The sequence below is a fragment of the Amblyomma mixtum genome, chromosome 4, assembly GCF_055824585.1.
Source record: "Amblyomma mixtum isolate Tamu chromosome 4, ASM5582458v1, whole genome shotgun sequence".
Classification (NCBI taxonomy): Eukaryota; Metazoa; Arthropoda; class Arachnida; order Ixodida; family Ixodidae; genus Amblyomma; species Amblyomma mixtum.
The window spans coordinates 161,322,825-161,346,757 of record NC_143015.1 but is presented as its reverse complement, the minus strand read 5'-3'; the positions used below and the strand labels follow the sequence as shown (position 1 = coordinate 161,346,757).

The window sequence follows — 23,933 nt, the reverse complement described above, 5'->3', positions numbered from 1 at the left end:
ACAGTTATTCCTGAGGTCAGTTGGTTCAAAATAGCCTACAAAGTATCCTATAACAGTAACACAAGTTCGCATCATTTCATTTAAAGGAATAAAAAGCCTGCTGTTTAATTACTTGAAGCCACTAATTATATAGGAACAAAATTTTCGAAAAATCAAGTATCAAAGAGTGGGAGATCGGGATTCTCGCCATGCTCATATCATCTGTCCTTCCGTACATTAGTTTCCCTGCACCCCATGTGCAAACGCGTGCTTTCGCTCGTCTACGTTGTACACCGGCGGTTTTTGACATGTGGGCCTGCCTCTAGCGTTCATTTTGCTGCAATGGCAGGTGTAACAGCTGCAGGGAACGGCGAAACAGCTGATGCGACTGTCCGCAACCCATCTGCAGCCGGCGAAGTTACAACACCGATGGACGTAGTCGTCAAAGTCGACAGGGTGCCGCAGACCTCTGTGACTGAAGGGAAGGCCGAGGTGTTCTTCCCTAGCTCGCACGATGTGTTTTATAACCCTGTGCAAGAATTTAACAGAGACATGAGGTGAGCTCCTTCATGCATGGCTCTTCGTTTAAAAGAAAAAGTGTCATTTGGCACTTATAACCCAACGGCACAAATTACTCTAGCACACAACACGAAAGGCAGTGTGTTACTGTTTATTTAGGTTACCCCGCACCTATTTTTTTCTTCTACAAGCTGGACATCTTTGACAGTACAAACGGAACCTGCGCAGCGTGTAGGTTTGTGCATCTGAAAGGGTTGCTTTGGGCGAGTTGCCTGCTACGAACACTTAGCACCTGCACACTGTGGTCTTCGTTTTTTGCCCTGTGTAGCTTCCTAGTGCCTTTGCGTCAAATCCATGAATGTGTATAAACAACCAGCTCCAATTGCCGCCCCTCTCGCTCGTTTGCAGTGACATTTTCCCTAGAGATAACTTGCGAGGATGGATTTTGTTCACACCGTTTTAGAGCTGCATGATCTTTTGTTCAAAGTAAATACCCTTCATTTAAATACAAGTGTTGTGTAGAGGTCGCAGCTGGCCAGAGTGGTGATACCACCCTGCAGTCCTGACAGACCAGGCAAGCTCTGTGAATGTTATTGAATGAAGTTTTGCCGAGCATATTTATTGCTTCCAACTTGCCGCAGTGGCTTTGATTTGACGGCTGTTCCCGAGATAGTGGGTTCGATCTTGGCTGCGGTGGCTGCATCTTGATGGAGGTGAAATACAAAAGCACCTGTGTGCTGTGCTACTTCAGCACAAATTAAAGAGTCCCAGGTGGTCTAAATTAATTCGTAGTCCTCCACCACGGCACCCCTCAAAGGAGTCACTTCAGGACGTTAAACCCCACAATTTACATTTACTTAACTTCCATGCACACTTTTCTTTTAAGCGATAGCATATCATATTGTAACCACTGCCCTAAACACAGCCATTTGCGTGCTAATTACTAGTACATAAATTTCTCTTGCTGACAGAAGAGCCAAGATAAAGTATACATGGCTTTCGAGCACACAGTGGAGCCCATTCATCAATGAAAATTACTTTCTGAAACAAGCACCGAAAAATTCTGCTGTATTCTCAAAAAATAAAATCTGAAGACTCCAAACCTCTATTTATAAGTAAAGTTGAATTGAAGCAGCACCTGGGAGCTTTTAATTGACTACTGAGTCTCGCTGATATTGCATGCGTGATTGACATTTTTTTTGTCTCTGTCTATTCTCCTTTCTTTCTTTTGTTCATCCTTTCATTCCTGCCTCCTTCCTTCCTTCCTTCCTTCGTTTATGTTTCATCATTTCTTTCTTTTTTCCTTCCTTCCTTCCTTCCTTCCTTCCTTCCTTCCTTCCTTCCTTCCTTCCTTCCTTCCTTCCTTCCTTCCTTCTTTCTTTCTCTTCTGAACCAGCATTGCAGTTATCCAAGAATTCATTGCTGTCAGGAGGGAAGAGGTGGCAGCTCAGAAGAATACCCTAAGCACTGACCCACAAGCATACAAAGCAAGTTCTTTTACTTTTTTTCATGGTTTTCATGTGAGAGGCAGCTGGAGCGCATGATGCGCTTAGTCAGAATTGAGACTGCCATTAGAGCTACGAGAGTGTGATGAGCTATTTTGTACCTAAATGTCGCACAGTTATCTAAGAGGGACATGACTTCAGGACTGTTCCACACTGTCGCCATGCGCTTCCACGCACCTAACATTCAAAAAACACGTGTCTTTGGAGTCACTCCACTCATCAGCAGCAGCCACGACTACGTTGTTGGAAAATTCTTTTCTTTCAGGATTTTCTGCTACGGGACAAGTGAAAGGCTGACTGTGCGAGGTCACATGTATGATATGGGTGTAGTAGCAGTCTAAAGCTGCCGGCACTGGCTGTTTTTCCGGGTATGGCATGCTGTGCAACAGTGTGCTTTGTCTTGGAGGAAAGTGATGATGTGGTCCGGCTTTCCAGGGCGTTCTCTTTTAATGGCGCCAGCTGTTTGGCATTCTTGATGCTAAAGAAGGGTTTTATATGACTGTGTTGAGGCTCAACACTGGTTTCTAAGGTCTTAGTTATACACCTCATCACTCATTCCTTTTAAATGAAGTCGCTGTGCAAAAATCTGCGCATTATAGGCACTTTAAAGCATGCTGGCAAGACAAGCACACAGGAATGCATACTCAAACCAGCTGTATCAGGGCTAACATAGAGTAAAGAGGCATCTATACTGAAAATAATTTTCTGCATTCATGTGGCATGTATGGCTTGACATGTTTGTAAGCATCATTCTTAGGTTGCAGCGCATTTTACTGCGTCCACATTTGTGGACATTTGTAGACATTTGTGGACTAAAGACTTTGTGGCGCTCAGGTCACGTCCACAAATGTGGATGCAGCACCTGAAGAAGTTCTGTCTATGTGGCTGTTTGTGTGTGTGAGCATTGGTTCCGCAATCATTCACTTCCTTTGCTTCACAGAGATGAGTGTGGTTAGGTTGTATCTGCTGCCGCAGTGAGTTTGTTGCGAGCATCGAACTGCTAGACCGAGGCTTTGTAAAGGGCTACGAGTGCCGCCAGTCGTGTGCCTGGTTGGAGTATGGGAATGACTTACTGGCTTGGCTTGTTGGCAGGTGAGCATCCTGGAGGCCCTGGCAGCGTCTGGGCTCCGTTCAATACGGTATGCCCTCGAGATCGAGGGTGTCGGACGGATTGTTGCCAATGACTACTCTGTGCAAGCTGTCGCCAGCATGAGAGCCAACATTGATCACAACAAGGTCGGCCACATTGTTGTGCCAAACCGTGGCGAAGCTGCGTGAGTGTTCCTGTACTATGTAGCCTCGCTTGTCCTTGATGTGCTGCCGTGAACATTGTGTACAGCTGGATGAAATGGAGCATGCACTAAGTGGAGAGTTTGATGCATGACAGTGTAACTTTTAAGTAAGGGGCTGCACGGCTTGGTGTATGCTTTGTAAAGAAAATGCCAGTGTAGGCTTCTTAGTAGATTTGTGCCCTTCTTTTGGAGTCATCAAAGTAAAAGAAAACTTAGCTAGGTACAGGTAGAAGCAGCCATGCCGTCATGGACACGCACTTAAAGGAGCTTTGCAATACTTCTTGAAGTGACGCTGTCTGTGCACTGCCATCCACTCCCAGTCCCTAATCTCGGCGTCCTTTTCAGTCTTGATGTTGCATGTTTCAATCGAGTGGTGAGAAAGAAAATAGTCTATATTAAGTCCTGTTTTCTCAGCAACAAAATGTGTCTTTTACTGCCGGACAAACATCAGCATGGCCAGAAAGAGCGAGAGAATCTATTTATACCGAGAACAATATTAGATCGTCAGTGACCTTTTAAGTGCTGTTGTCCACCACGTGAGGTGTGTGCCGTATTTGGCATTTGTCCATCTCAGCTGCATTGCATGCCTGTTGCATGTGAAACAATGAATTTAAATGTATCCTGCCTCAAAACTTCCATGGTGGCCGTTGTATCTTGAATGAGTGCATTGTTGGCTGAAACCCTCATCGTGCCTTTTTCGATGGCAGTCTATGCTTCCTTGAACATTTCTGAGAGAATAGTCGTTAGGATTGGCACAAATTGCTTGTGTGAAATCAGTTCCATTTTATGTGCTTTATGTCTTTGTGCACCATGTAATGTCCTGTAAATGATGTGTGCCAAAGCTGCGATTGTGTGTGCCATCTGTGGTAATGGCAACAGGACTGGAAACATCTTATGCTCTTCTACTCGAGTACTCACAGCTAACCCATTCACTGTGTTTCGCAAAGTGTATTGTTTACACCAGTACCTAGTTTTACATCCGTGCCCCCAACCCACTGTGGTGACTCAGTGGCTTTGGCATTTGGCCGTTGATCCCAAGGCCATAGGATTGAATCTCTGCTGTGGCAGCCACATTTCTATGGAGGTGAAATGCAGAAACGCCCGTGTGCTGCGCAATGTCAGATCTTGTTAACGAACCCCCAGTTGCCGTAAATTAATTTGGAGCTCTCCACTGCTACGCCCCTTGTAATCAGTGTGTTACTTCAGTATGTTAAACTCCACATAGTACAAACTACTACATCGATACCCCTACAAGTTAAAGAGCACTGACGCAAATCAGGTTGACACAGGCTTCCCCTGGCCTGATGCTCGGCTTAATCAGGGCGAAATGCTTGGGTAATGGGTCTTTGATCCCACCTTGAGCAAATGAAAATACCATGTGCCATGGCGCTCTTTGGCCGCAGATGCCCTTGCCCCATAAAAATTCACTGTCATCATCGTCATGGTGTCTAGTTTTTGTTTACTGCAAATAATCCAGATTTAACAATGTGACTGTGCTCCGCTAGCAAGCGCACTTGCCTACTCTGGCTCTTCGGTGAAAGGGAGCTTGCGTAAAGTTTCTCTTCATGCTTCACCTTGACCTGGTAAAAATGACTGCTTCATGTTGCCCAACCAGTCGGACTAATCACAATAGTACTGCTTGATCATTTTTGTTACAGTTTATCACTTAATATAATGCTTTTTTTTTCCCCCATTGGCTGTGCAGTTTTGGGACAGTTTGCCAAGTGATGGTGGTGAACCTCAGTCCGTTAACATACCTTTGCTAAAGTTGGAATAGCATTTTCAGTTACTGCCAGTTAAAGTTACCTTTTTAGTGGTCGAGGAGAGGGGTTATGCCATTTGTTATCTATCTCTTTGGGCACTGAGCATTCTTGTGTTGTCTTACTTGAAATCGTGATGCACTTTTTTCTTTGTTGTTGCTGTTCTTTCGTTGCTTTTTACAAGAAGTCCTCTCTTTTGATTCTCAAGTGCTTCATAATTTAATGCTCCTGCCTGTATAAGCCCAGAAGATATTGGGAAATAAGACAATATAGCCTGCTTGGCAGCACGTATGTGATTTTGTTGTGCAGTTTAATTTCGCCTGCTGCAATAATGACTGCTGTATTCCTTGGCTTGCAAGCCTCTCAAGAATGGTCATGCATGCCACTGGGGGCTCTTTTTGTGTGGTCGAGAGCACACGTGACTCCGGTTTTTTGTTGTTACGTGACAGGCTTTTGATGCACATGCACAAGACTGAACGGTTTGACGTCATCGACCTCGACCCGTATGGCAGCCCCGCACCGTTTCTGGATTCAGCTGTCCAGGCTGTGAAGGACAGAGGTAGATACGTATTTCCTTTTTCTCGTACTTTGAGCTTAAGGGCTGCATTGTCTTCACTAGAACTATGTACAAAAAGAGCAAAGTACGATGGAAGAGAAGGGGTTGGATTTCTTTTCTTGTCTGTTCTGCTCAGTGTTTGCTGGAAGCTGTAGGAATTGCATGGCTGTTTAGATTGCCACTGGTGATGTTAAGAGGAATCGGCTGCACTGATTGGCTGTGTTGACTTGTGCCAAGTGCATGGTGCTCACGAATGGCAGGGTTTGGGACCAGTTTCTTGCTGGTAATCCACTTCTGTGGCTGAATAGCAGCAAAATGTGAAAGGCGCCTTTGTACCGAAATTTATATGGTGAATGGTTAAAGAACGCCACGTGGTTGATGATAGTCTGGAGTGCTCCAAGGTGGTATGGCACATCCACAAATCCAAGCCAATAATCAGTGACACACATTGGTAGTGCGGTTGTCTGCTTTTTTTACAGCCACAAAGAATAACCCCAAGGTAGGCACTCTGAACTTAAACAACTTGCCTTCAACACACTAATTCGTCCGAAACTTGAGTATGCTTCTGTCGTATGGGATCCGCACTTAAAAAAGGATATAAAGAAACTTGAAATGATCCAAAGAAAAGCCGTCCGTTTCATTTTTAACGCTTACCATAGCTCTATCTCGCCATCCATTCTGATGTCTACGAAGAACATATCCACTCTAGAAAGAAGGAGAGCACTTGCAAGGCTTAAATTTCTGTACTCATTTTACTCTAGTCAATTTAATATTAATGCTGCTCCCTATATATCCCCCCGTTCTACACGACAGACACGCAATAGCCACAACCATAACCTTACCCTGTACTTTGCACGCACAAATATGTTCAAAAACTCATTTTTTCCCCGAGCAATCACAACAGGGAACTCACTGCCAGCAAATGTCTTTTCGGCTCAGGATGCCGCTGCTTTTGAAAAGAGTATCCTATTGTATGTGTAAACTTTAAATATATCATTGCCGTCTGTTTGGTTTTCTTTTTTGTTTGTTGCCGGAACGCTGTATTTGCGTAGTGTTTGATATTATTTTTGCTTTTTGAATGTTGCCCCCCTGCTTGGTCTCTATGACTGCAGTATGTGTAAGTAAGTAAGTAAGTAAGCAGTAGAGAGGTAGAAGTGGTGGCAGTGAGGTGTTTCCTGCATCCTCCACGTTTGTTTTTCTGTGCTGTGGTGCATGTTGGCAGCATAAATTAATTGTGTTCCAAGGGCCGTTCATGAAAGCACGGCGCTTAAAAAGCCGCAAAACATTGCTAGTGGCTCCTATTTAGGGATCTGTGATGGCCACTCCTGGATCTTCATTTACGGAAGAGTCTCTCCTCTGCCTCCAGGGCTGTTGCTGGTGACGTGTACGGACATGGCTATCCTCTGTGGGAACAGCAGTGAGACGTGCCGTGCCAAGTACGGTGCCGTCTCGCTCAAGACCAAATGCTGCCACGAAATGGTACGTGGGCTCCGTTGCGCACTTAGCACCAGTATAGGCCAAGCCTGTAGTGACGCTTAAAGGTGCACTGAAGAGGATTCTGAACTTGTCTTTTTGCCGCGGGAACTCGATCCACACGTGCCTAGCATTCTTAGAAACAGTGACTTATTGCCCTGTCTGGCCGATTTCCCCAATTAAAACGAATTAACGTCCGGCTCCCGCCTTTTTTTTTTAATTCTGCCTCGTACGGTGGGCGGAGTCAACCAACGCGTGGAGCGCCTTTCACCCAGTCCTGTGGAGGCTTTGCTTTCGCTTTATTTTGTTTTTTAGGTTTCCATGAATAAATAGTTTCATTCGCAGATAATATAGCCGCAAAATAAGCCCGAAGAAATAAAAATACGCGCGGACTATTTGCTTCTACGGACTACTACGTATTACTCCGCCGATGTCAGAGCGGCAAGCCGCCACGGGACTGGGTGAAAGGCACTCCACGCGTTGGTCGACTCCGCCTACCGTACGAGGCAGAATTAAAAAAAAAAAGGCGGGAGCCGGACGTTAATTCAATTTAATTTGGGAAATCTGCCAGACAGGGCAATAATTCACTGTTTCTAAGAATGCTGGGAACGTGTAGATGAGTTCCCGTGGCAAAAAGACAAGTTCAGAATCCTCTTCAGTGCACCTTTAAGGGGTTTGCAAGTGTCGTGAGTGCCAAGTGAGACACAAGTGAGCCTGTGGCATTTTCTGCCGAGCCATCCTGTGGCGTGTGTGAGCTAGAAGTCAACATTGGAGTGTCATTATATGGTGCGGTTTGTCCAACAATGCCACATTTGATGACGCTACTTACCCAGGCTTAACCAAATTGACTGCTTGGGGCTTGGCCTACAGTGGGCTAAATGGAAGCCTAAAACTTTCTCATGTTAGTCCTTGTAATGCCATCTCTTGGGGTAGATTCAGGACCCTATGCCTGACACTTTGACAGTTGCTGTCTCGAAAAAGTTCCAGTGTTGCTACACGGCTACACGTGAATCAGGGACAATAACTAGCCATATAGTCATGTATTGCAAGGCCTGAAAAAAAACACGAGCACCTACACCACAAGTTCACTGCAGTAAAACCTCATTAATTTGAACTTCACGAGACCAGAGAAACATCAAAATCATCAAACACCGAGTTAGCAAATGACCTCCAAAAGCTGCTGAAAACCATTCGCGTGGTAGTAAATTTATTTGGTCGAAACTGGTTGTCTGCTTTCGAGGTGAAAATTGCATGCCAACGGTTTTTTGCAATCCCAACGGCATCCAGACGTTAAGTGGACAGGGTTTCTCAGGAGTCGACAGAGTACAGCACAGGCTGCCCTTGCGACAGTGCGAATCCCTACAAACTGAACAGTCTGCTTCAACAGTTAGGGCTTCCACTGGAACTACAAGATCCAAGCTACACAGATTAGGAGTGAACAATCTCCTTTGACGGTTAGAGCTTCCACTGATTACACAAGTTCCCATTTACACAGCATAGATGTGAACCATCTCTTTCGACTGTTAGGGCTTTCACTGAGACTACAAGATCCCAGCTACATAGCTTAGAACTGAACCGCTTGAGCTGTTTGCTTTTGACACAAGCTATACATGCTTGTGGGTTCAGCTTCACAAGCTTTGAGGATGTTTGGCAAAACACATCAGCCTGAATATTACCAGCTACGGAATTCTCTTCAGCTGTACATAAATTTACATGAATGCATTTCTTGTGCTTTAATGTGCAGATTCCGTCCGTTTTCTGTAAATACGAATTTCAGGTGGTTCAAACATTTTTCCCGACCCTGTAAGGTTTGTGTCGTCAAGATCTTGCTGCGTTCATCAGTAATCGTGTGACCCAGGCAGGCCTAGGAGCATGCACGCTCGTGGAGAGAGTGGTGCTGTAGTGCAGCTGTCCCTCCGACAAGTTTTCACTGGTGGAGGAGGTGTGGTCTGGGAGATTTTTAAAATTTTATTTTTGAAGGTCAAGCTTATCAGGTAGGTGGATTTGTGAGCCTGCACCTACTTGAGTAGAGAAGCATACCATACATTGCAAAGCAGTGACTCCGATGACACAGGGCACTGCTTGGAAAAGCAACTTCACAACAAAAACGTAACCTCGGAGCAAAAATTGCACCAGCCTTGGCAGTAGAACGAAAGCAGCTTTTCATCCATTGCAGCTGTCAGTTAGTAGTGCAGTACATCCGTGTTTAGGGGCAATGCACATTGCATTTGCTCACTTGGAGTCTAGATTGTGTACCCAACTTGGTCACTGTTGCTGCAGTATCACTGCATCGGTAAGAGGCATGACCACGCTAATCTATGTCCCAACATCCAACAATGTGCATCTTGCCAAGCAAAAACGCCTCCTTTGCCTTACCGTAAAAAGTGAGTGTTTCGTGTGCCCCCTGTCTGTAATGCATGGTGCAGTATTTTACTTTGCTTGTACTGCTGCTTTTTTCTGCATGCACTTGTGCCAACACTTGATGCGACATGTACCACAGCCATGTGGAACCCTCAGCACATGGGCTGCGGGCTCTGCAAACAACATGGACTTGGAAAATGGTTCTCTCTATGTGGACTGTGTGTATTACTGGTCCCTTGTGTGCCATGGTTCAGAAACATGTTCCTTTTTTGGGATTTGGGAGTCCATGGAAGTGAAAGTGACCGTCCACGTGCGCAGGCGCTGCGGATAGTCCTGCAGAGCATCGAGTCCCATGCCAACCGCTACGGTCGTTACACAGAGCCCCTGTTGGCACTCAGCGTGGACTTCTATGTCCGGGTGTTTGTCCGGGTGTACACGGGCCCTGCAGTTGTCAAGCGCTCCACAAGGTGTGGTGCACCACCTTCTCCACCTCTCTCTCTCTTGCTGATTTGGGGGGGGGGGGGGGTCGTGAAATGGGAGAGCTCACAATGTGTGAGGACAGAAACAATAACTGTTGCAGTGCGAGCTTTATTCCTTCCATGCTGTATGCAGTGTTACAGTGGCACTTTATGTTCCATTAACTCTTTCTCTACTGCGGGGAAAATGACCGTTCTGTTTTTCAAAAAGTATTGCATGTAAAATTTTATGCAATGCACAAAAACAAGGCTACATAAATATGCCTTTTAGGCATATAAGTTTGAATAACAAATAATGCGTTTCAACAGAAAATTTTATTTGCCAAAATCGAGATTTCAGGAAAAAATTTATCAAAACTTGTAAAGACATGCCTGTATCTAAAAAGAAGAAAAAGGTAAGATATTTCTGAAATACGTAAAATGTTTGGCATTCTATTGGCCACTGTCTGCTAAGAAATGAAAGTTCTGTCTTTAATACTATCCTTGCTATAAAAAAATAACTGGAAACCCTATAATCGGGCACTGGACTGTAGCCGCCTGTGTTCCAGGCTGATTTTCGCCGTCGCTGATGTCATTACTGAATCCCAACGAAAAGGCCACATCTCCAGACTCGCTGCTGCTCGGGTCATCGATAAAATCAATGCAAACAAATTGGAAATCTGAGTTTGCAGCGTTTCAGAGCTCTTTCTGTTTACTTTGATGTTCGTCCGGCAGGAAGAGATGTTTATTTTGCTGAGAAAATTGCACTTAGAAATTTTCCCGCCACTGGATTTATACCCTGTGATCACCGTTACAAAGTGAATAGCAGTGGAACCTAGACTCTTAAGATTCGTGTCCAGCGCTCCCAAAAACTGTCCCAACATACTGCAATAGGGGATATTCAAAATTCCGCAAGTGCGCTTTCCCGCATAACAATTTTGCCCCCAACAAGATGGCTGACCATGCGTTTCCAGCTGAAACGAAGCAAGAAAGACTGGTTTTTTGTTTGATTCTTCCAAAATACGTTTCTCACATTCTATCCACACCTTTAGCGCCTGTCCTGTAGACCACGTAGTTCATTTATAGCGAAGTCGGCCATCTTGTCTGGGGCAACATAGTTATGTGGGAAAGCGCACTTGTGGAATTTTGAATATCCCCTATTTGCTTATTCATCTTGTACAAGCTCTTTTTTTCAGTGAAAGTAGATGTTGTTAGAGCACATTACTACTGAGGTGGTACATGTGTGGTGCCCGACAGCTGGGCAATGCTGGAAAATGTGTGTTGTGTGCGCAGCAAGCTGGGCCTGGTGTACCAGTGCAGTGGCTGTGAATCATTCACCCTGCAGCCTCTGGGGCGCTGTGCTGAGAAGGGGGTCAGGTGAGCGCACCCTCGCCTTTCTCTTCTAAGGGATGCGGCTCTGCTAGATGGTGTGTAACATTCCTGGCTAAAAATGAGCCGTGCACTGTAACGAGTGGTGCTTTCTGATTAATATGGTGATGACAGCAATGGGGAGGCTCTTTGTGAGATGCTTCTTTGCCAGTCTGTGAGAGAACAGAAGTGCGGTTCGAGCTTTGCTGTCTGCCGCTCTTCCGCTGCTCTTCTTGGCGTCACTGGCGAGAGCCCATTAGCCATCCTGTGTATACTCAGGCAGGGGCACTCGCACGTGTGAGGCGCGTGATGGAGCTGCTTCATTCATTGCTGGGGGCAAGCTTCTCTTTGAAGTGCCCACGTGTGGAGGCAGCCTTCTGGGCTGATCGGCAGACTGGGAGGTGGCGACTGAAACGTGGGCATAGGCGACTCATCCGGCAAGGCTGTCTGACGTGACGTCAGGCCATGTGGCGCACTGTGCCTTCACAGCTGTGCACACGAGGTAGCCTGCCCGCACCACACATGCGTCCTTCTTCTTGAGAATTCGCACCCTTCTGTAGTCCGTGGTGTTTTTCTTCTTTTTCTTTTGTGATGCGAAAGCATTACTTGGCTATGTCAACGATTTCATGTCTGCAAAACGTGTTGGCAGCAATTTCTCCGTTCGTGTGAGAGTTAAAGGGACACTGAGGAGAAATTGAAGTTGACTTGCATCGACAGAATACCAGCTCCTGATTACAAAAACGCCATTCATACTGACAACAAAGCTCCTGTAACATAGAAAAGAGCAAGAACCAAAATACAGGTATCGCCGCCACAGGCCAAACTCGCAAGTACAAGCTTCATGGCGTCATAGAACAAAACAGTGTTGCTAGAAACAATAGTTCTAGCAACACTAGGACACGAGAAGCTACGAATCACTGAGGCGCAGCAAATGCATGCGCAAATCTCCTTGACGTCGCCAGATGGCGCCACGTACCCGATAGCTATGCGCGCTCCTGCAGCGCCGGGACCAATCAGCGCTTGCTCTCAGCGGTATGGGGGCTGCCGGTATTCCGCTAACGGTAACAAGGTACACGGTATGCTAAAGGCGTCTATTTGCGAGAACTTCGTTGACGACTTCGAGAACGGGATCCATTGTAACGCTGGCAAAACGCCGGTGCAAATGTAAACGAAGCGACGGCCGCAATAGCCGATAGATAACTTCAACGTGCGGCCGGCGGTAGCTTTCTTTTCGGCTGCTGCTGGGCCGCACTGCTGGCCGCTAGAAATCACGGAGTCTGCGTTACGTCATGTGAATGTCATGTTTCACGTCACTTAGTTCTGTGTCGTCATAGCAGAATCCCAAGTTTGAATCAGAGCGGCGGGAAAAACTATTTCAACTTCGAATCCAAATTTCTCAGAAATAAATGCATCTTTCGCTGCCGGCCAAGTGGCAACAAAGCCATGAAATGCTGAACTATCGGATTTTGCTATAAAAAAAATATTAATAGAGCTCTCCTCAGTGCCCCTTTAAGCGAAAAAGAATGCTTTGTGTGATAGAGGATGATGCATGTCAAAATTTGGTCGATGTAGAGTAATTAGTTTATTATAGCCAAAAATGTCACTTATACGTCAAAATAGTATCAGATGTCGATATAGTGTTAAGCAGCCGCGGTGGCTCAGTGGCTATGGTGCTCGGCTGCTGACCCAAAAGACGCGGGTTCAATCCCGGCCGCGGCGGTTGAATTTCTTTGGAGGAGAAATTCGAGGCCCGTGTACTGTGCGATGTCAGTGCACGTTAAAGAACCCCAGGTGGTCGACATTATTCCGGAGCCCTTCACTACGGCGTCTCTCATAGCCTGAGTCGCTATGGGACGTTAAACCCCATAAACCAAACCAACTGATATAGTGCGAGGACATGAAAACAGTACTAGATGTAAAAATTGCGGATAAGAAACGGAACCACATGACAGAGGATGATAGAATGTCGTTGTACACCATATTTGGTTGCAGTAATTAGTTAATTAATTAGAGGCCAAAAGGTCATTTAGACGTCAAGACTGGAAGAGGTACAAAGAGAGGCAAACAGTCAAAAGAGAGAAAAAGAGGCAAAAAGAGAGGCAGACAGTCTAAAGTGAAGCAAAGAGAGCCCACGAGTGTGAAGGAGGCATCAATGCTTCGACATTCTCCTCGTGCGGGTCGCTGTAGTAATAATATTAATAATGAAAGACCTTGATTTGATCATAATTCATAGGTCGAGCATGTCGACCGCCTGGGCGACCAGAAGTCGCTGTTCTTCCTCCCCTTCAGCGCCAAGCCAGTCGAGCCAGGTGGTGGTGGATAGAGAGGGTGGGGGGTAGGAACCCGACTGCTGAGCAGCCGGGCAATAGAAGAGGCAGTGGGCCAGTTCCGCATAGATACAGGGGCAGTTGGGACAGGAAGGGTCCGACCGATAGCGATAGAGAAAGAGGCTGCTCGCCTTCTTCGGCACATCCAAATGAATGCAGTTATCACCTCGCTGTAGTGATCTCTTAGTGTTTTTTTCCTTGAATGCATTTTGAATGTTGTTGGAGATCTGTTCCTTAACCTCATGAAGATGTTCCTTACTGTTTGGTTGGTCTGGCAGCTTCAAGTTCAGCCCTGCTGTTGGGCCACCGGTGGGCCTGGGGTGCGCACACTGTGGCCACAAGCACCACGTAAGTGCCCTGATCGCTAAAGACCTACTCTTGTGCACAGCCAATGGATGGCAAGGTGTCAAAGGTGGCTGTAACCATTGTTAAGTGTTAAGTGTTGTGTCTTGTCTCCTTCAACTCGCCCAACTTTCCACCTTACTACCATTGTTAAGTGCTTTCGTGCTTTTACTACGTTTTTCACCTAGTATTCTGCAAATTGTTCTTAGTAAAAATTGATGCTCTGGCTCTTTTTAGCTCTGTTGACATTCGTCTGATAGGAAGCAAGCAACCAATTTACAGCTGAGAAAAATGAATTCAAAAATTTTCCCGCCACTGGTTTCAAACTAGTGATGCCTACACCAAGAGGGACTGGTTGCTGCCATTTTGGAATGAGTGGCGGTTCAGCATAGCCCCCAGCATCTGCGAAAAAATTTGGTGCCGATGCACACAGTTTACTTGTGAAATCAGCGAATTATGGTGACGCCTGTATTTCGCTTTTTTTGGTCTCGTCTAGCTTGTAAAAGGTTTGTTTTCAATACAGGCCAACTTCAATTCATCGTCAGTGTCCCTTTAATTTTTCCGCAAAATCATGTCAATAGCCGCGGTGGCTCAGTGGTTATGGTGCTCGGCTGCTGACCCAAAAGACGCGGGTTCGATCCCGGCCGCGGTGGCTAGAATTTCTTTGGAGGAGAAATTCTAGAGGCCCGTGTACTGTGCGATGTCAGTGCACGTTAAAGAACCCCAGGTGGTCGAAATTTCCGGAGCCCTCCACTACGGCGTCTCTCATAGCCTTAGTCGCTTTGGGATGTTAAACCCCATAAACCAACCAACCAATCGCTGCTCTGTAAAGCATCCACACATCGAGACATGGATGCCTTGTGGCAGTGCAGTCGAACCCGGATATATCAAATTCGAAGGGGATAGCGAAATAGTTAGATATATCGGTAATTCAACATATAGAAAAAGAGAGTAGAAAAGCTTTTGTGTAACCTAGGAGCAAGAATACATTGCACCCACTCTAGTGATGCGTTATTGCAACGGAGTGGTGCCCGCTCACATGTTGGCAGCACACCACTCGATAGGGATTTCTATGAGTAGCGTGCTTCGCGATGAACCTGCAGCAGAAGATGCTTTGGAACTAGCCACTGCCTCTCATAAGATGTTTGATCCTGTTACCAGCCAACTATTAATACAATAGCCTCATCAAAAACTAAGGTATGATTGGTTTCAGCAGCCATTTTGGCAGCGAAGCATGCCGAAAATAAATAGTGGCAAGCATTGTTCTTCAGATATGATCGTGTTGTGAGAGCAGTTGCAGCATTGTCGTATGTTCAAAAAATTTCATGTAAACCGATCAAGAAATAAAAAATTTTTGCTGAAAGCTGCGTCCCCCCTTAAGGGGGGACGAGGGTCTTAAAACAGACCTTTTTCTTTGTGGCCAGAATGTCATGAAATTTTGCACACAGATGCGTTTTTCTCTTCTGATTTCAAGAATGTAGTCATAATTGAGCTGGTGGTCTTAGATCAAAAGTTATCTTAAATTCTAGAGTGTAATTAGGTAATTTCTTACGCAGCTTTAATGAACTTTCTCATTGCATTTTGTTGCTTTTAAATACATGAATTGATAGCCAGCAAATTCCCATACCCGATGACATTCTTACATTTTTGGTTTAGGCCACGTATAAATAGCAATTTACAATTAGCTTAACGAGTTGCCGTGTAAGATAGTGTGACCTTTTACTCTCGACATAGTATGTCAGGATGACATGCCTTTAGAGAAAAACGAAGAATGTCACCGGGTATGGGAACTCTCTGGCTATCAGTTCATGTAAATGAAAGCAACAAATTGCAATGATAAAGTTCATTAAAGCTGCGTAAGAAATTACCTAATTACATTCTGGACTTCGCAAGATCTAAGACCACCAGCTCAATTATGACTGCATATTTGGAATCACAAGAGAAAAATGCATCTGGGTGCAAAATTTCATGAGATTCTAGCCATAAATAAAAAAGTTAGTTTTAAGACCCTCGTCCCCCCTTGAATACTGCCACTTGCTGAATCTTGGATATGGATTACAGTCTGCCTGTGAGTAGAGCCGCCGAGCTCCGTTCAAACTTAGGTTAAAACAGGAAGGCGTGCCATGCTCTTTCTTGTTGCCAGTGTTGCTTGCTGCCTTGCTGATTTTTTATTTATTTTTCTCTCCTTCCCACACTCCTTGTGCGTTCAGATTGGGGGCCCCATATGGATCAACCCGCTGCATGATGTCGGCTTTGTTCAGCGGCTGATCAGCCGCGTCAGTGCGAGTCCTGAGCTGTACGGAACTTCGAAGCGGATGCTGGGCATTCTGCACATGCTCACCGAGGTAAGGGACCGCTTTTCTCTCTTCTCTCGATCAAAATTAGCCCACACCCTGCAAGCTTGCCCTGACCTTGGTCGCACGGACAGGCCTAATGCCCCCCCCCCCATATTCTTAGCCAAGGCACGCACAAAGCGCTGGCTGCACAGTTAGGCTGGGGTGTATGCGTTGATCATTTCCCGCTGCATGTTGATCCGAGCTGCTTCAAAGAAACTGACAGCTGGGTGTGCTGGGCGAGCAGTGAACAGCTTGGCTGATGAATGTGCTGCCACGCGAAAACCATTGTATCCCGCTGCTCAGTTGTGTCATGGTAGTACTATCATTTCTTTTCTTACGGCCGAGATTGTGTGAAGAAAGGTAGCAGTGTGATGGGATTTAAAACAGAGTGGACTCATCCATACATAGCTGAGTATTTGTGAGTATCCTACGCTTTCCCATTCTCCCCGCATTCACTTCGTACTAACACCCTTTTCTCAGGCCTGATGCCTGTGTGGATCCTTGTGATGCCGGGCACTCATGGTGAACATCCTTCCATCCCCTTTTCCTCACTTTCCTTGTGTGTAGCAAAAGAGCCAGGCACGTGTTCGGAAGAGGGGGGGGAGGCTGTCGCTGAGTTTTGGAACCTTGGTAGCAATGCGTAAGTGCAGTAAATTTTTGTCTTTTCGTGGCAGGAACTGCAGGTTCCGCTGTACTTCATCCTCGATCGGCTGGCGTCCACCGTTCGCGCCTCAACGCCGAGCATGCTTCAGTTCAGGTCAGTCGGCCCCCTCGTTTTGCTTTGCTCGAGACGCCTCCTCAAAGTGCAGTGCCCAGAAGTGATTCGTTGCCGTCAGGTCGGCGCTGCTCAATGCTGGCCACCAGGTGTCCCTGTCGCACGCCTGCAAGAACTCGGTGAAGACGGACGCACCCATGGAGTTTGTCTGGGACATCATTCGCACTTGGGTGAGCCTCCCTGCAGTGCTGCGTGTTGTCCATTGCCCACCGAGGAGCGCTTTGTAGAAGCTTTTCTCGCATGTGTCTTTCCGTGTGTGACAGAAACTGCAAAATCCATCTCCGAAACCGCTGGAGCCGGGGTCACCCGGGGAGGGGATCATGAAGACGGAGCCAAGGTACGCTGCTCACTTGTGCGCATAAAATCGTGTGAAGCCACCGCCGTTGAAATCTTGTTGCATCGCTTTCTTGTAACGTGCAGCTCACCAGTGAGCTTTGCCATCCACCCCCAAGCCAACCCATCGTCACGTGAACAACAGCTGCTTAGGTACCAGGTGAACCCGGAGCCCTGCTGGGGTCCCAAGACCAGGGCCAAGACCAGGTAAAAACAGTCATGCATCCTTTTGGTGGTAGTGAGCAGATCTGATTGCACTAAAATGGGGCCAGGGTAAACAGTAAAACAGGCTGTGGCCCCTAGTTCCGTGGCTGCATTTTTTAAGATTTTTTATCCATTTTCTCTTCTTTCGGAATTTTGTGTCCTCTACTCCCATCGCCCCTCTTCCACAAAACCCTGATCCCTCAGCAGAGGTTGATTCATCAGTGGACCAAGGATTTCTTCCCACACGATGCCCGTGCTGTCAAGAATTCCATCTTCCCTTCTGTTTGTTCACTTGATGAATTGAATTATTCAGCTATAGGAATAGAGGTTGTAACAGTTGAGAGTGAAGTTATGTCGCATGTTGCTTGGTTCACATTCCTAACTCCAGGTTTTCAAGTTTCGTTCTTTGCTAATTATGATGTCGAGGGCCTGACAAACCAGAGAACCAATACCGCAGTGTGCTTTTAATTAAGCGATTACATGACTCCATGTCACCCAGAGTTTTGGCTTCAATTCTGCAGGCTGTGACATAATGATGTACTACAGTTGAATGTTGAACATTATCATAACAAAGTTTAAGGGGCTGTGTGATTACATCGTTATAGCCCGTGTTGACCGAGCTTCCAAGGAGAATTGTCATCCCTTCGTTATATCCATTATTTCGGTATAATGATGTTAAACTGTATATATGCACTGACTAGCCTGCACCTACTGTGGCTGCCGTACTTGCAAGTGGGACGCAGCGGTACAAAAGTTTGGCACCCGCCTGTTTCTCGTTTCCTCCGTTCTTGGACAGCCCAGAACCACAACAAGAGGAAGCCCTCAACATGGATGCTGAGCATTACTTGACACTAAAAAACATTTTTGTTCTTGAATAGAACGGTGTGAATGCACTGTCATCAGAGCCGCTGCAGATTTTTTTGAGCCGATAAATTTCTGGATATTACAAGACATCTTGTTGCACTCTTTTGGTTTGTGCTTTGCATTTCACTGTTTATTAAAAGGTTTTAAAGTTTGTAGCACTTGGACACGTGACATCACTTTCTGGCCTCTGTGTTGTCAGGGCCTCTAGTGTCATCGGCCCGTCTCCTGGGAGGATGTCACTTAGTAACTCTTGTGTCTCTGTCTTCCATGCAAGACACACACCAGTCGTGGCTTTTGGATGCTTTCATGTGTCACCGGCCAGTTCACTAGAGCAGTTGTTCAGTACAGCAGAGGCCTTACATTTAGACGCCTTGAGCTAGAGGCTTGATTTCTGGTGTTAATAAGTGCCGCGTGAGTTTTTAAAGTGAAGCGAAAAAGTTAGGTGAGCTGGTTTTACCTTCATGCTGCCTTCGTCTCTTGCGATTTGTGTTTGTCTTCGGTTAGGTGCTGCCTTCGTCTCTTGCGATTTGTGTTTGTCCTCGGTTAGGTCGGCCTGAACTTCATGGTTTTGGGCCGCTGCGGTGGCTCAGTGGTTATGGTGCTCGGCTGCTGACCTGAAAGACACGGGTTCGATCCAGGCCGCGGCGGTTGAATTTCTTTGGAGGAGAAATTCTCTGTCAGTGCACGTTAAGGAACCCCAGGTGGTCGAAATTTCCGGAGCCCCCCACTACGGCGTCTCTCATAGCGTTAGTCACTTTGGGACGTTAAACCCCATAAACCAAACCAAACCAACTTCATGGTTTTGATGTGTATCACCGTTGTGTTGTTCATGATGCTGTTTGATTTGTGAATTTCACAGTTGACGCTTGTGAGCACCAATTCAGTGGTGGCTGTTGAATTTAAATGGGCTTCTTGTGGTGTGATAACGTTAAGCCTAGTGTCCACAGCTCTCTGCATGTCCCGTAACATGCTGGACCAGTTTCGGCTGCTCGTGTTGAAGCGGCATGAGAGCATGGGGACCGCTTCTTGTGCAGCCTTTGGGCAGACAAGGAGATCGAGAAGCGTCGGCGACTGCAGGGCAAGCGGAAGCTCGCGGATGGTGTGACCTCTGGAGCCAAGAGGCAACTGGCTCAGGTGAGCTCAAGTGTTTCTTGTATCACACGCATTTATTCGCCAGCAGCCTAGGAGGCCTCTTTGATGTGGCTTGTGCAACTCGCTTTCTATTTCTTTGAACATTTTGGCTTCAAAATTTTACCAGAACACATCTTCAACACTTGTTCTGCCAGACCATTAAGGTGGGATGCGACAAATGAAATGGCCAATTCGGTCAAAATTTTCAATTTCTCAATTTGTTGGTTTTTTCCGTAATCCTCAAGTCCTCTCCTTTCTCGAGACATGCAATAGGAATATAGAAAATGTAAGTTTTTTTTCTAATCCGCAAGTTCTCTCCTTTCACGAGACAAAACATTGCGGGAAAGTATGCAGTAGAAATATAGAAAATGTAAGTTTTTTTTGTGTGTGTGTGGTCGTCGAAAATTGTGAGTGAATTGCGCTTCTGATGCTTCTGGCGCATCGCGGATTCCACTGGTTTTCGAAGACTGAGCACCACCATTTTACCAGCCTGTTTTATTGCGGGCAGTTCCTGCTGGTTGTCATATCATTCAGACTAGCAGTGTGTTATTTTTGTAAATGGTCCGCCAGGCTCCAGTTTCTTAAAATATGTGTTGCCACATAAACAAAGCACGCATGATCTTGGGTCCATTTTATGTAATTGGAAAAACTGGGTGGAAAAATTTTGCTTTTGTATAAAGACCACATCCCATTAATATCTCGAAAAAAACTTGGGAGTCTTCTTAACAACATTCTCAAAGAAGAAAATGCTACGGTGTCTACAAATGTCTAATGCTCTTGCGATTTTCCCACCTAAACTCCGGTTGGAATCAGTTCCATTGTCCTTATATGGTATGCACGAGTCATCATCTCCTAGAGCATCCCATTGCCTTTCATTGCATTATAATGTGGGATTATACTGATACAACCAAATAATCCACTTTAATCCACCCACCATTCCCACTAATCCACCTTACTTCATTTTGTGAGGCGGGCCTACTTTCAAAATTTCAGGGGTCTTCTGGAATTTTTCGGGGTGGGCAAACTTCCAAATTTTGGGGATCCTCAGATTTTCAAATCTGGCAGTGCCCTGTGATTGGTCCACTGGTGGTCACATGGTGTTGATGATGTCACGACGTTGATGACAAGGTCAGATGACCTCTCTCGATCAATGAGGAAATTTCGTGACAAAGAAGCCAGAAATTTTTTGTGAGACTACAACATACCTAAATGCTATCGCATTAAAAAAAAAAAAAGCGTGCAATCCTTAGACAAATGAATACAGTAGTGACTTGTTAGTGCCTTGTTCTTTTTGGTTCCTTTTCGTCACCCTACAAGTTTTTTTTTTCCTCCCAATTCCTTGGAACTTGGTGTCAAGGGTAACAAACAGCCTCTAGCTACTAGTGACTAGGTGCCCCATGTTCGACAAGTGCCTGACACACTTGCTGCTTCTACATCTTTGCATGCAACCATATGCATGACTGGTACATTTGAGTGTGCTTGTCAGAAGCTGGAAAGATGCATTAGCCATGCATTGTTGACTTTATCCTCAGGTTGCGGATGAGGGCTGCCAGGCAGCGGACGATACATCTCACACGGAAGACACATGCAAGCAAGCAGGCGGCACACAGGACAAATCCAGTGAGGGTGCAAGTAAAGAAGCCTAGCTCTAAACGTCTACGCCTCACAGTTGTACCGGGGCAGGCTGTGCAGTTGAGCGGACATTTTCCATGGCAAGCTCGGCTGCACTCGGCCTGCTCCTTGCGTGTGCTCATCCACAGTCCCAGCTGGAGCTGTTTTTTTTTTTTTATTCGAGCTGTTTGCCATCAGGCATAATGAAAAAGGAAAGAAAGTTATAAAAAGGAGTGCAAACAAGCCTCGCTTAAAAAGCGGCACAAGTTCGTGATATAGCGATTATCTAGAGTCCACTTGGTATAGTCGTCTGCAACGTCCCATCGCAGGCCAACCTTTCTTAGTAAACGTCGTCTCACGGAAGCTGTAGCCGGGCAAGTCCACAGCAAGTGTTTTTCATCACACTGGTCGGGCGCAGCACCACAATGGGGACACTTGTCTGTCACTTCGTAACGTTTGTCACGCCACCGATGATGCACACAAGGAGTCAGAGCCGCTCCTGCCCGAATCCGGCGCACAGATACCTCCTCCTCCCGAGTGAGACTCCGGGGGAGAGGGTACGAACACGGAGGAATTAGAGCGCGTGTTCGCTGACGCAAAGACTGTTTCTCGGAAACATGGGACAGGAACGGATCTGAGGGAAGAGGGGAAGGTGGCGGGATATCGGATGTGTCAAGGTGTGTCATTGCATCCACATGAATATTATGCGGATCCTGGGCATGCCCGCGAATCCAGTGTATACGCACAGGACAGGGGTATTTTGTGCAAAGTTGGTGAATGGATTGTGTAACTTGGAATGTGCGCCGGACAGCCTTAAGCTGCTTAAGGGCGGCAAGGGAGTCGGTGTAAATGTGTACAATATCGAAAGTAGGTACGAGTGGAAGGGAAGCAATGGCATTGTGTATCGCCTGAAGCTCCAAGGCCAGGGGGGAGCAAGTATCCGTGCTATATGTAGCGCGGGAGTTGAGATGAGGATGTGAGGGACTGTAAACTGCAGTAACTCCCTGCACTGCTGTGTGTGATGCATCGGTGTATATTATGCACCCTGAAGGAAGATGGGCGGCTGATATCGGCGTCGAAGCAGAGGGGCGATTGTCTGTGAGCTGACAGTATGACCATGGAGGAAGAGTCTGTAAACGATGAAGCTGAAGCGACATCTTGCGTGCTCTGTTTGCCTCACACTGGTCGATAAGTTCACTCAATGTATTAAGTTGAGCGTACTCTTGCAGAATGGGTATGGGTGTGACACGCGGAAGATAAGTTATGGCGCGCATAGCCTCCCGATTGATTGATTCAAGGGAGTCCCACTGTCGTCGGGTGAGGCGATGAAATTGCGCTTGGTACACTATCTGCGGCTGAAGGATGGAGCGCATGAGCTGACGGGCAGTATCAAAACGCGCTCCGCCAGAGCGCATAGCTATGCGTCGAATCAGACCGAGAGTAGCGTGAGCCGATTTACGGGTCGCGTTTAGCCACGGAGTCCCAGTCCCAGATGTATGAAGTAGAAGACCTAGAACACGCACACTTTCAACTTGAGGAATTGGAGAATTGTCTACCGTGAAGGTAAAAGGTGCTGCTTTCCGTAAGCCACTTCTGTTGCCAATGCGAATGAAACAAGATTTATTGCACGAGAGGGTCAGACCCAAAGGGGGTAGTCGTGATGTTAAGGCATCCAGCGCTTGCTGAAGCGCCGACTGTTGCACAGACGCATCTGGATTACAGGACCACAAGGTTATGTCGTCGGCGTACGCAAGGACGCGCACAGAAGGAATTTTCTCTAGGGCTCAGACAAGAGGTATAAAAGTTACATTAAATAATGTGGGGGCGAGGAAGGAGCCCTGGGGTACACCGCGGTTGGAGGTAAAGTGACCAAAAGGCTTCCCATGGATACGTACACTGAAGGTTCTGTTTGTTAAAAATGAGTGAATTGAAAGGAGGAGCTGTTGCACGGTGTTGCGCAGTGCGTGCGCAGATAATGAGTGCGTCTTGCGGCGGCAGCTATGCTTTCCCAGGGGTGAGTGGCCGTTGTGGTGCTGTGCCACAGTCGGACACAGGCTGTGGTGATGCAGTTCAGGTGGGCACCTTCATGAGGCAGGCGCTCTTCATCATTTCTTAGGAGTGGTGAATTACTTTGCATCACTCACAGCATAACGAGCAGGTACACCTGGCCAATTGTTTAACAGTATCGCACGACCATTGACCCACCGTGTCAATGGCGTAACAACCGAGAATAAGTGCATGTGTAACACATGCACTTATTCTCAATTACATCGTGTGCTGTGCAATGTCAGTGCACGTTAAAGAACCCCAGGTGGTCGAAATTTCCGGAGCCCTTCACTACGGCGTCTCTCATAGCCCGAGTTGCTTTGGGACATTAAACCCCAATAAACCTAAACCAAACATGTACAGTCTTTGTCAAAAGTAACCAGGCTTCATGGTTTGTTTCTAGCTCGTGCAGTGGAGCCCTTACAGCTTCCCTGAAGCTGAAATGGTCGTTAAAGATAAGGACTGGGGGTCTTCTTACCTTCCAACGTCTTTTGATCTTTAGGAAAGCCACAATGGCTCCACTATACAAGCTAGAAGCAAACCATGCAGCCTGGTTACTTTTGACAAAGACTGTACATAGTCTCACTTCTTTCACCAGACAAGCTGGTGGGTCGATGTTTGTGCGATGATACTGTTAAAAAATTGGCCGGGTATACGTGTGGCCACATATATCTGCGCAGAAGCAGTCTCTCAGCA

General features: G+C 46.5%; 1 protein-coding gene across 1 annotated transcript; it reads left to right on the top strand.

Moving 5' to 3' along the window:
- Positions 1-204: 204 nt before the first annotated feature.
- On the top strand, positions 205-21,233 carry Trm1 (tRNA methyltransferase 1). Its single transcript, XM_089541117.1, has 15 exons — positions 205-536; positions 1,895-1,985; positions 3,096-3,277; positions 5,505-5,614; positions 6,978-7,090; positions 9,764-9,912; positions 11,194-11,277; positions 13,874-13,943; positions 16,148-16,282; positions 16,948-17,030; positions 17,110-17,218; positions 17,312-17,385; positions 17,469-17,588; positions 19,484-19,583; positions 21,113-21,233. Exons 1-15 carry the CDS (start codon positions 235-237, stop codon positions 21,224-21,226), a joined length of 1,836 nt encoding a protein of 611 aa, XP_089397243.1. The 5' UTR covers positions 205-234; the 3' UTR covers positions 21,227-21,233.
- The last annotated feature ends 2,700 nt before the right edge of the window (positions 21,234-23,933 follow it).

What these genes read in the sequence shown, in the direction of transcription:
- Trm1 (XM_089541117.1), top strand. Translation starts at nt 235, where the DNA reads ATGTGCAAACGCGTGCTTTCGCTCGTCTACGTTGTACACCGGCGGTTT. An exon ending in CCAGGCTGTGAAGGACAGAG is followed by an intron (nt 5,615 to 6,977) that starts GTAGATACGTAT and finishes CTCTGCCTCCAG; the next exon opens with GGCTGTTGCTGGTGACGTGT. An exon ending in AAGACCAGGGCCAAGACCAG is followed by an intron (nt 17,589 to 19,483) that starts GTAAAAACAGTC and finishes CTTCTTGTGCAG; the next exon opens with CCTTTGGGCAGACAAGGAGA.